We start from the raw sequence: 13886 nt of genomic DNA, 5'->3' as shown, positions 1-13886 counted from the left end.
AAAAATGTGGCCAAAAAGATGAAGATTAAATTAGACATAGGTCAGATTTTCTGTGAAGGTTACCATTGGATTTGGCCAACACCTGAAACATGAAAAAGCAAAAATATGCACTGTCCCAGAGAAACCAACTTTGTATTAATAAAAATAATTATTAATTAAATCCCAAGAGTGTGCACAACATTATCGTTACAATAAAAAACAAGATGTATTGCCCTAACATACTTAAAACTCCAGGCTTGCTCCTGCCTCCACAGAAGTCAATGACAGAACTCCTACAGATTTTAAGTGGAGCAGGATCAGGCCATTTGAAAGGAGCATACAACATAAAATAATAAATATTTTAATATGAAAGAACATTGCAACACATTACACTTGTGTCTCATGGACCACTCTGCTGTAATGAATAATAATTGAAGACATTACACTCTGTCAATATATTCAATAAGGTCAACTTAAAAACTGGGCCTGATGCAGCACTGCGGTAGTGCAGTTTTAAACTGGTGTAATTCAGCTAAACATAAAGGAGGTATACTGGCATAAAACTGAAGTGATGTAGTGTGAATATTTATATATAGGGAAAATATATAATGGGCAAAATCCTACTCTTCTTACTGATTTGAGTTGTCCCTGTGACCAGTAAAATTACTCAACTGAGTCAGATGAGCAGGATTTGACCCATTTATTTAATAATGTCATACTAAGGATTTCAAATATAGCAACAGGATGAAAACTCAGTCTATTAAATCAAAGCAGGAATTCCAAATAGGGTAGATTGGGAGGGCCTACATTGAATCAGATTTGAACAAAATGATATCCTGATTGTCAGAAGATCTCATGAAAGGCTGGCATGGTTGAACAGAGGCTGTTCTGATGAACTACTGTCATTTGTTGTAACTTGTAAATTGGTAGTTTTGGCCAGAGTTGTCTTGCATCAAGAGATATTCACGGAGAGAGCTTTTTGCCCAAGTACTTAACATCTAGAATTCAAATTAAATAGTTCTTATCTGGAGATACAGTAAAATCAGAGGAATCAGAATCAAATCTGGACTTCGACTTGCATCTCTCTACATAACAGATGAAACCAGTAAAGTAAATCCGAACCTCTCTTCAACTTTGCAAAAGCTCAGATTGGATCTATATCCAAATTGTGACTCAAGTCCCTCTCTAGTTTTAGAAAAATAAAACATTAAGGTTTCAAATCAAAAAGCCCTGCTCAGGCTATAACAAATACCTGTTATGACAATTTTCCTCTTCCAAGGCTTCTGTGTTAGCCCAGTCCCTGCTAACTTCAGTTTCCTCTCCTTCTTCCTATCAGTAAGTCTTTCTTATAGGATATGGTTTAAGGGAAGCCAACACTTATCAAACTTGAGTGCCTAAAGACAACAAAAAGTAAACAAGTTCCCTAATTTTCAGTAATGCTAAGCTGAACCTATGAATCAGACCACTTGTTTAGGCACTTATCTTTAGGCAGTCCAGTTCAAGAACAATGGCTTTATTTCCCAGATGCTCAGAGACATGATTTTTAGCCTTGCCCCTTTACCTAAATACTTCCAATATGTGCAGTAGACTAGAGCAGAAAGTTCATTTGCTGTCAGCCAAATCAACAGTAGGGCCTTTACATCCTGTCACAGGAACCCTTTCACAATCCATAGACGGACATTTTTTCAGACATTTTTATTTTATTGGCCAAAAATGAAAATGCCTCTAAAAGAAGCTGCACTAGTTATTCATGGCACATATATCACACTCATACAACTTTGTGTATCTTTATAATTATAGTTTGGAAGTGCATTACAGTAGGTTATATATAGTACAGATATTAGTATAAATTACCACCAATGTCGCTAATTCAAATACAAACATGTGTTCACTTAAGTATGTACTTTTCACACCTTTTCACTTCAGCAAGTACAATAATAGTACTTCAATTAAAGCCACATAATAATTCAGTTACAGTACATATTGATAAAAGTACATTTTCAAACTGAACTATTATATAGGAAAGCTGGTCTTGACTTTTCTGCCCCATTTGCAAAACTGACCATACCACACTTTAAAAGAGTGAGGCCATTGTTTGACTTACTGGGGGAAGGGCTATACCTCTTTAAGGGCAGAGGCATGGACATTGCTACAGACAGAGCAGGTCAGCATGAGGACGCTGACTCATTCCCCCCCCCCCAGGAGAAGGGGGAGAGTGCATAGGTGCAAGCTGGGTGGGGGAAGCCCTCTTTCACCCAGACCAAGGGGAGCAGCTCCCATACACACTTAAAAGTGGCAAAAATACCAAGTTTGGTCAGGATCCGCTGTGGGCACTGTAGTAGCCACTCCTTTCTCAGAGGACTAGGAAGAAATTTTTCCCCCACCATCAGAGTGGCCAAGGCAGAGTGGGAGTTTTTTCGCCTTCAACACAGAGGGTTGGGGAACTGGGGTGGCTTTTTTGGGGCAAGCATGGAAGGGACTTACGCTATGATGTCACCACTCACTCTGTAAGCATGGGGCGGATGTCCAGTGCATGTACTCCGCAGGAAAGGGATACAGTGATCAGATAAATGGTTTGGGTAAAGGATTTAAAGGAGTTGTTTGTAAAACGAAGGGAAACGGGGTTGTTTGGGGTTGTTGGGCTCCTGTGGCTGGGTCAGCAGGGAGCTAATCCCCCCATCCTTTATAGTCCATCTTAACCCTGATTCAAGGGGTGAGGCAGATAGTAACATCGCAGCAAGTGGGTTGGCTGGGAACCAGGATGGAAAGGGGTCAGGGAGGCTGATGAAAGCCCCCGCAGGTAGATATTGAAATAATCATGGAGTTACCTGCACTGCACACTTTTATCTTCCAAGTACTCCCACACGGTTAATAATAAAGTTGCAGCCTAATTAAACCATATCCAACTCTCCTGTCCTTCTTCCAGTATAGCCGGACAGTGGACATTAGTAAAGCATGCTACCAAGTCTTTAACTAGAGGACACTTTCACTAAATCTCATTGTCTTCCTTGTTGACTAGAATATTTGCTTTAACTTCAGGTCAATCCCAAGTGAACTTCCAAGCAAATCAAGATGTTCTTATGCAAAATATAACAGTGTGTGTACCACCATGATCTGTTCAAGAGATGCTGGGGGGCTTTTGTGAATATAAGCAAATTATTTGCATTTTAAGTAGTCTTAAATTGTAAGAATAGAGATTACATGCTAGATGATAAATTTGCGACTCTAAAAGGATGACATATAACTGAACAAAAATCAGAAATACATAATACACACACAATATCTTACTCCAAGTAACTCTCTAGCATTGACATATTAATGTATTTAAGATGTATTGTCAGCATAGACAACTGTTACATATTTTAACTCATTTACTTTATTAAAGTAAATAAACACACAATGGGTCCAAACTGCAAAATTTGAAGATAGAAGTTCAGGAACATTTAGATCTAGAAAGGCTGTCTTTCTAATACACAAATCTTAAACCTAAAATAGCTGAACCAAATATATATATATATATATATATATATATATATTTTGGTTTGGATACATCTGTAGATATGACGTGTGTAATTAATTGTTCAGTCAAAAATGCAATTCCATGGTGTATTTGATGATTTAGATACACAACAGCTTTAGTTCTTTGAGTTGACTAAAAATAGTGATTTTAATTTATTCCTGCTGCCTACAATTACCCACAACCATGTATTTTTAAATATTTCCAGTCTATAAAAATTACTAATTTTTGCCACTTCTGTTTATCTGCATTTAGACTTTGATTTGGATAAATTAAGCTCTCAAGTGTTCCTTGCTTTATGAAACTCTGCATGTTGTACACTTCAACACAAATAAATGACTTCTACCATTAGAGGTTTAAATAATGTAATGTATTTCATGCTCAGCCTGAAGCTGGATTCCAATGAAGTTGCTAATGCACGTAATGATTAAGTGTAACTCAAATACTAACTGTGTTGTTGAAAACATGACAGGCAATAATTTGGTCTATTATATTCTGCCATTTAATTGCCTAGTACAGACATTCTCTGACACGTTATGAAGCAATGATTTACAATTATTCAAGCTGCAAAGGTCAGAAAGTGACATTATAATCATCTACACAGAGATCCCTTCTAATGTACAAAACTAGGTAATACCACACAAAAATAGTTTTACTGGAGTTGCAACTTTCTATTTAAGGTTTCTTAAAGCACACAAGAATAAATAGTTAATTTATAGTACATTAAGGCACCCCTGTAAACCCAGTGTACATTTTCTCTGTTCCTACAGATAAGTTTAGAAATGAGCCTACTATACCGAAAGCTAAATACAAGCATACAGTAAGTAATGCTAAATACTGATGCTAAAAGTACCCACTCAAAAATCTGGCGTTAATGGGTAGAAAAGTCTACTAACTATTTATCTGCAGTATGTCTGGTATCCTTTGATAGGTCAAAGTAGATCTCCATTAATAAAGATAGAGATAGATTAACACACCTGCTTTAGTTGCAAATATTCTCCTCAAATGATTCCTTAAAAGACTGGACTTCATACAGATTCTCAGACCACCAGACTATCTATAGCACCAATGATAGTGTCAAGATATATACTGAAGTTATTTGCCTCTTTGAGAATTTTAAAATTCTTCTCAAAGTTTACTAATATTAGTCTTTGAAAAGATAAGTGAATTTAGCAAATGGCTTATTCAGCAGCACATCTAACAATATCTCAAAAGTCAACAACTGAGAAAAGGAGTTTCAAAACATTTCTGGGAGTGAGGAGTGGGAAGGAAATAAGCACTACAAAAAAGGGAAGTCTAAGCAAAACTTCAAGAAAATCAAGACAAAGATTGTCTATGTCAATATACACTGTAGTTTCTTAAAGCACCGTATTATATCTGGAATCAGTATAATGACAATCTAAAGATAATAATACAGATGTTCTTTTAACTGTGTGTACATGCACTCACACATGCCTATGTGCATGTTTTAAATGTTGAAAATATCCCCAAACACACAAACCTACCTGATACCCGTTTTCTTCAGCAGATCCTTATTAAAAAGCCATATTGAAAGAAAGAGAGAAGCATGAAACATGTTACTAGACAAAAAAAAAATTGTTTCTGACAGCAAAGGCAAGAGAAAAGATGTATAAGTTGCCTATAAATTCTGTTCAAAATCTGAAGTACAAGAACAATATATTTTTCATGTTCTATCTGAGGCATATAATTCGAAAAGCACATGATAAACATAAGCACACCCCTGAGCAAATGAAACAAAAATTCTAAATGCTGGGCAATCACTAAGATTTGCTAATCTAACTCAAGTGTCTCAGGCAAATTAATAGCCAGAACTTTTGAGAATTAAATTTCAATATGTAGCAGTTGACTACTCAGAAAATAGGTATTACCCTCTCATATAATGGATATATTTTCCCGTCATGGATATGGGCAGAGGAAAACAATTACCACACATCTGCCGACAAGGAAATGAGTAGCAGACAGTTTATTTCAAATGTTAAAAGATTAGTGGTGTCCAATTTCTCTGTCAAAGAGTTTCTGCTATGCAGCTGAAAAAAACCCTATACTTAAATTAAAAAACAAAACAGAAAATGGTTCTAGTTTTTCTATAGCTCGGTAAATTGTATTTGCGTGACATACAGTATATATTCTGAGCAACTGAAATGTTTAGACAAGACTAAAAGAATCAACACTGGTTTAGCATATTTATTTTTACAAATATTTTAGTTTCTGATCCATTAGGAAATTGTACTTCTTCAAAACAGTCAAGTGATATCTTGAGACTACAATAAGCCATAACCTAGCACTGACATTTCACCTTAAAAAGGTGCCTGAACAGGTTCAACAGCATTTGAAAGACAATTTATCCCCACAGCTAGCAGAGAGCTATTCCTATGAAACCAAAAGTCAGAGGATAGAATATTAACTACTGCAGAAAAGAAAACATAGTGCAGGACCTTCTGTTTGTGACAAAACTACAGAGTTAATGTTCCTGAAAGATCACTTCACCTCTTAAAGCATGATTTTTAAAAAGGTAAAATTTATAGCAATTAAAGCTAATGAAGAAATGCAGCATGAGCTGCTTATGTTCAGGAACTAATAGGTCCACTGAGCATTTCTAAGATTATTTAGCCATCAATGATAATGAATTGACATTGTCAGTGGTGTTAATGTACCAATGCTCTATAGTACCACTAATCTGATAGCCAATCCTAGCAATTTTTTTATGTTGCTACTTTATTTTTTAACCTACATACTCCCCAATGCTTTCAATTAAAACGACAGAAATACAGCACAAGCTATTATACTTTTTTTCCTTCTTCCACATTAAAGGATGGCATATTCATTATTTGGTCTACAGTTCAAACTGTATTGGTCATTCTTTATTCTTCAAATCCATTTTAATTCTTCAGGATTGTTAGCTTCAGTGTAAAGATGTCTTTTCCAATTAAACCAATGCTAATATAGAACTGTTAAAATACATTTTTGGTGCATATCAAGTAAAATGTGATGATTATTTAAACTGCAAAAGGACTAAACCAGATTTTTGTGCACAGAGAGTGGTGGTGGTGGAGGTTGTCTCTCTGGCTGGTTGTTTTATTATATATAAAATTCACAGATCCATGTTGTAAATGAAGATTAGTGGCATAACTTGATGCAACAATATAAATATGTAGGTATTTGGCTACCAGTATGACATTTCAACAGCATGTAGTAAACAATTAGCATAGCAAAGTGAATAATAGACTTAATTCCATAGTTTAAGTCACACAAATATGTTTTGTTCTTGATAGTTATATGCTTTCTGTTGCAGATTCTAAGAATATATTAATACCACACTAATACTAAGTAGGACTGAGTTTTTTATATCAGAAAATGTGCCAAATTCTCCTCAAATTAATTTCTTCTCTGCAGGGGATACAAACTTAATGATTTGGTGATTACAGAAGCCATTTCTCTGTTGATGTGATAATTATATAATATACTTACTTTTCAATGTGAGTCAATGGGATATTGAAGTGTGAAGTAATAAAGTTTGTTGACAACTTTACGGCAAAGTCTAAGCTTTGTTCTCTGAAAGTTTTGTGCACCTGTACTTGTTAATTATCTTTCACACAAAAGATATTTTAATTTATAGGGAAAAAAACTATTAACAGGATTTTTAACTTGCCTAAAATAGAGCTCTATTAAAATGTCTGATGTTGCACTTGATTCTTGTAGCTAATGTAAGCAGTAACAGAAGTCATCCTACTACTGATCTTCAGTGAATTTAAGGATAAACTTCATATAAATTTACTTCATATTTAAATAACTCAACCATCAATTCCCCCAACTGAATAAAATCACCCAGAGTATCTAGTAACATTCCTTGCAAAATTATTTGTAAAACAAATAAATAAATCTGTGAAAATCATTCAGCTGCATCTTCAGCCGAAGATCCACTTCTCCTTTGACATGTGAAACTCACTTTGTCCTGCAATGAATATGTATTGCAAATGTTGACTACAAGAACCTCCTGCTGAATAATATCCCTAACATCACACCATACATTCATGTGTGCAATGCATTATCTAATTGAAGTTGTGCTGTTCTACACATTAGGCAGAAGACCTCTTCAGCAGGTTACACAGGTTTGCATAAAGTGTTTTTATATGATGCCTATATTAGTTCATTTCTCTTGCATAATAACATTAAAATATATTTTTAATCAGAAGTAGGGTATTAAAATCCAACTTTGAATGTCCTATGATGTACCATATATGTCATGGCATTTTAAAACCTTTTAAACATTTCTGCTAAATTAATTAGTTTTGCATTAAGGAATCTCGATGCCTCCTATTAAATGCAACACATTTGAAGGACAATTAAACATTACGAATGATCCTTCTGAAGAAATAATCATTAAGAAAGAAAGGAAAACAGGAATTTTTGTAACAAATAAGAACACAAATATCCATTAAATGCTTCAATTTTTTAAAAACCTTCTTATGCATGCAATATTTTATATGCAATTGTCTGAAAGTCAGTCTTCTGTTTTGTTTTCCTAAGGAATGAAATCCCTAATGGAGCCCACAGATCTGTTAATGGAACTAAAATTATAACAGTATGGGGGGAGGGGGGAGAAGAGGAACACACTACATACACACAGAGTAAAGTCTGTATTATATATTTTTTATGTCTTTAAATGGAATTTACAGTTCTCCCTGGCAATGTGAATGAACATCCTATAATTTAGTCAATTTACAGATTACAGGTTCAAATTGACCTTGTAGCCCGTAAAATTGCTCATCTTCAGTGCAGGATTAGAAGTGGGAAAAGAATGTCATAACTGTATTTAAGGAATTTACCATAACAATGGAACGGAGGATATGCATGCATAATTTTAGCCACTCTTGCTCACATCACAGTTTTGAATTCTGAAACAATGCATATCCTGCACTCTTCTCCTGGTTAACCATCGTAGAAACTGTTTCAATTTACTCACCCACAGACATGACACTTGTATTCCCTCATCCCAAGGTGCCTCTTGACATGGTTTCTGGCATCTCCGAGCTGAGCTGTTGCAAAGTGGCATATCTTGCACTTGAATGGCTTTGATCCTAAGTAAAATTTAGCATAAGATATGAGTTGAATTAGAATAATATATTACCCATGGTTAAAGAAATAAAAATTCCTTGAAAAAAATAACCTTTAAAAAAAAAAAATCCCACATTTAACCTGTTTAAGAATTTTGCCTAGAAATATCTACTACATACATTTATTTATCACTCCAGGGATACAGATAGAGCATATGCCATACATTTCCCATTAAAGAGAGTTTCCTTAAGTTGACTGAAATGACATTCCTTAAGCTCATTGAAACTACTTTCATACTGAACTTTTAATAATCATTTACTTTTTTATAAAGAGTATTAAAATTAGAACATGATATACTAGGAAGATATCATTTAAATGAGGTGATGAAAGTTGTTCTACACCTTTCCCCATTTATAAAATGGCTAAAAGTCAATTCATAGCCATCAAAAGTTTGGATGAAATATGTAAACTTAAAAATATACTTGTTTTTAAAGTAAATATGTATGAACAATTCATTTAATTTTACTATATTTCTCTGACTTTGAATAGATTTCACATTAACATTGGTATTTCAGATTTCTTCTGTCATACACAATGATTCATCACCTTGCTATTGTAATGACATGTAATGAATGACTATACGGTGGATAAAATATTATGCCTTTATGACTGTTTTATGGTCAAGAATTTATGCTTATTCTGCAAACCAGAAGTATTGACATTTTGCTTATTATTTATTTCTAGAACAAACTTTATTATTAAATGGACGGTGCAGACCAAATTATTATAAAACTATTTTTCTAATCAGATAGGAATGACCTATTCTTTTTCAACATACCAGGCCCGGAAAAACCTATACAGAAATAATGTTTCTTAATTAACACTGACTCCCCAGTCAAGATGAGAAAGTTACATTACTATTGCAGTGTAATGGTTAAATGTGGCAGATGTCTATTCCTAGGTTACTAAGCAGTAACACTGTATTTTAAAGCGTGCTGTAACACTTTCCAATTTTCTAACCAGTAAATCCTTAAAATCAATAAATCAAAATCACAGAATTGCATTTAAAATTAAGTACAACATGCTCAGAGATTCTTCGAATTATGTTTAGTATGTTTTGTGAAGTATGTCTTCCAATAAAGTTAAGCATAATATGAAATATGTGATCTTTAATAAATATACATGAAGAGCTCTGATAAGAAAATGTTACAGTATATCATACTTGATCAATGAACCTTTGTGCTGTGCCCTTGAAAATAGAATACCCTCCAAGAATACTTTGTTGAAATTGAGGATCTTAGTAAAAAATTTTAGAGTCTTAAATTTCAATTTAATTCCCAAAAGCTGACGAAAAATGAAGCATTTAATTTTAATCTTCTAACAGAAATAAAAAAGTCAACAGTACTAAGCACGGGCAGACAAGGTTGAATATTTCACAGTTCAATGACAATGAAGCCAGATCTCTTAATACTTCCATTTCTACTGTTAGAAGTAGATGTAAAACATATTTAGCACCTGAATGGTTATATCTAGTCAGCTTTATATGTTTAAATGTCAAAAGCACGTTGAGACTGCAGCTAACAGCAATCACATTCTATCAATCACACTGAAAAACCCCAGTTTATTTAAATGATCCTGATAAAACTACATTAAATATTAATTTAATGACATTCCAAATCAACACTGCATTCTATAAAAGGACCCATGCAAATAAAATAAATTTGAATAGAGTCAATTTTCCTTCACATTAAATAAAAAATGTTAAAGTTGATGTTCTAACTTCTAGCTTCAAGACTAATTACACAATTAATAATATCAAGGCTTTAGCCAGATATGATAAAAAATTCTACCACTAGTTATACTGCCATTTTATTTCATAGAATTAAAATATCCTGTGGATTCAACCCTGTGTTCTTTTGGTTCCTCTCTCACACTGATTAAACTGTAAATTTGTTCCTCTTTCTTTTACCGCAGGTGTCCCGCAGCGCTCTGTACAAGACCTTTGCTGTTTTTAATTTACATGACTCCTTTGTGAAAAACTATAGTTCAGTCCGGTTGTAGTGTTCGCTGCTACAGTGTGCTGACGATACACAAATGTATTTTTCTGTTGACTGCTCTCATCCAAAAATCACTGAGGCCTTGACAATTTTTTCCACATATACAGAGCTGAATGTCTGTTAACATCTCCATTTAAATGCCATGAAAATTCAAGTACTGGCAGGCTACAGCCAGTACTTATTATCTGAAACAAAAATAGTACAAGTTCCTTTTAACTTGGTGACATCAGATTTGGTCCAAAACCTCTTCTGGGTAGGACAAACCTATACATATGTTTTTTACCTAATCTATAGGCTTTAGATTCATAAATGGGGGGAAATTCTGCATTTTCTAAATGGATACTTAAAACAATATTTTTCCCAAACTTGGCCATATTTTTATTATCTCAGTACTTTCCCTAGTTCTGTGAAATGTGACACATTGTTCATTGGCTTTACATTTGCTTCTTAATTTCAAAACTGTAGTAGTACCTTCATTTACAGCACCTTTCCAACCAAAGAACTTTAATAAATACAAGGATCACATCACACACAACCTGTGGTGTGGAAAGAGAGCTACAGCATTCTTTAAAAGGGAAATTAAATTGAAACTACATAGAATACAAGAATGCAGAAAATAATGATTTGTCTTGCAATCTTACCAGAACACTGGAGTTAATAAACCTAATTCTGGTGAAAGGCATCATGGCTCCTCAGTGAAAAGAAGTGTTCAAAGCCTCAGTTTAAGCCTCCAAAATGTCATTTTCAGCACCAAAATATTCACTAATATCATGCTGATCACTGGTTCAGCATTAACATGGCGTGAGGTGTATCATCTAATGAGTCATCAACACCACACTTTCTACAGTACTTGGGCTTTTTTGGAGGGGGGGAAGGGCGAAATCTCCCATCCAAATGCTGAATAGCCCTCACTTATTTAGCTTGAGAAATTTGATGTAATCCCAAACAAAGAGGACATAGCTGCAGGTGATTTTACTTCAGAAATTCTGAACGTTAATTAAGATTACAGGACCTCCTTGAATTGTAAGTTAAAAAGTCTTCCACCTCTACTATCCCTTTTATTTTATTTTACACTTCCTCATTTTCACTTGTCAACATATGATGGACTTGCTTGTTATCTCCTCTCTGGTCATAACATACCTTCTCATTTGCTCTGTGAAAATCGCTTGGAATTAATTTAAGGCATTTTGAAAACCATCTATCATCTATTATTTGGAATCATTAATAGTATTTTTCTACCCCCCACCCCACCAAAATGCTACTAAAGATTCCAAATAGTATAAAATACAGGATTTTCAACAGTGTGTGTGTAGGAGGAAGGGAGTGTTCCTGAAGTAAAATTTACCAAGAAGAGGAATAAGAAATAAGAAAATAATCAGTAACTCATCTCGTACAATACATCTGGTGTTAGAGTAGTGCAGGTGAGATAAACATATTGTACTTGTTTGCCTGCAAGGTTTAACCAAGCCAGAATACACAGTATAGTACTGTAGGTATCTTCCTCCTGCCCCCATTCTTGATTATCAAAAATCATTTATTTCTTATCAACTGCTTTTATTGTGATAAAGATGGGAAGAAGAGGTTATATAAAACATACAGTAAATCACAAATATGAAAACAGGGCTTGGAAAGGTAAGCTCTCTTCCAGTTAATTATTAATAAAAAAGTCCCAGCATTACTATTTCATGTGCATAAGCAAAGCATCAGAAAAGCAATTCATTTTAAGGTGCTGTGAAAAAGAAAGCACAGATTAAAACCTGTTCTGTAACTCCCCCCAGGAAAATGACTTGCAAAATGAAATGGTAGACTTGATTCAAAATCCAGAAGCCTGCTGTTTTGTATGTTTGGACCAATCTAAAGCACAATAAAAATACACTTGGTGATCAGACGCACACAAGATGTTAAAAAGTATGCTAACTTTTACTAAATGTTACAATCAATGATGTAACTTATGTAAGTAGGGTTGCTTTGTCATATATTGATAGTTACCTCACTTTCACATCCACATTAACTTGATTTTAAATGCAATTAATACATATAGTCAAGGAAGACTAATGGACTACATTCTGCACTTAACCTGGTGGACATTTTCAAATGGCACAAGTGACCAGTGCAAACCTATTTTGCATTGTAAACGACTAAATAAATCTTAATGGATTAAGAATGATCAGCTATCAACACACAAGGGAAATTAAGTGCTGAAATGCCTACATTGATTATTTTAAATTATTAGCCTTACTCTGTTCTTGAATTTGTATGCTTTTAGTGAGCTTTAACACATTTACAAGACTTATTGACTATAATTACAAGAGAATTCAAGTAATGGACACATCAATTATAAGCAACATGTCTTGACCAGACAGTTGCATAAAGAATTCTAAAGAGAGCTCCATTAGCATCTTCCCCTTAGTTTTATTCAGTTTTATCTGCCTTAAGAGGGCATATTAAGGGCTTATACAGCTGTTCTGACCATGTGAACATGATTGTCTCTCTAAAGACTTAACTTCATATCCAAAAGTTAAATGTTTGCTGAAACATTCCACATAAATACATTATTGACAGGATAGGAATAATGTTGAAAATAGTAAGCATGTGTATGAATAGTTAGTGAAAATGAATACTGTAGTTACACTAACATACTCGAGGATGTTTAAAATGCAATGTCTATGCTCCCTTAGATTAATTTTAAATATGTTGTCCAGGAAGGCCTTGTCTTCTTCTATGACAACTTACAAAACTATTTTAGGATTATGCCAAGAATTATTATTATTATTTTATGATGTTTCTTACCTTTTTGTTCTCTTGCTTATAACCATGCACTAAGTTTCAAATACTGCATGAATTTAAACTATAGCTTCCATAATAAGCCATTATTTAAAAGTACAGTAAAATAAACCTTACTGTTTTAATGAAAATATGTTCATTGAAATGTGAATTTATTATTCAAATCCACTCATAAATTCAACCATGGAGACACCACTTGTCTAAGCAGAGCTCAGTGATTTAGAAAAGCTGTCTATTTAAAATAAAGAATGTATGGCAGGTTTATAGAAACATAGCAGTGAATTTTTACATAAATTTAGAACTACAGCTTATACATTTTCTGCAAAAATGTTTTTAAATTTTCCACTTAAAATTGAACATAAAAAGGAATGGAAAGTTTGATACAGCACATACACTAGGTCCTGGTCTACACTTACCTTAAAATTCGGCAGCAGTCGACGAGAGTTACACAAGCCACTCAGAGTAGCTTGCGT

General features: G+C 34.0%; 1 protein-coding gene across 1 annotated transcript in view; it reads right to left on the bottom strand.

The window, feature by feature from the left end:
- The window catches only part of ZNF407 (zinc finger protein 407), a 416443-nt gene that overhangs the window by 371481 nt on the left and 31076 nt on the right, over positions 1–13886 (bottom strand). The window contains 1 exon segment of the mRNA XM_067537513.1: positions 8481–8595. Within this exon segment, the coding sequence (XP_067393614.1) occupies positions 8481–8595 (115 nt within the window).

Source organism: Emydura macquarii, unplaced genomic scaffold (assembly GCF_026122565.2).
Source record: "Emydura macquarii macquarii isolate MOO-44397 ecotype Brisbane River unplaced genomic scaffold, CSIRO-AGI_Emac_v2 contig_431, whole genome shotgun sequence".
Lineage (NCBI taxonomy): Eukaryota > Metazoa > Chordata > Testudines > Chelidae > Emydura > Emydura macquarii.
Note: the sequence above shows the minus strand (reverse complement) of the source record. Positions and strands in the feature narration are given on the sequence as shown.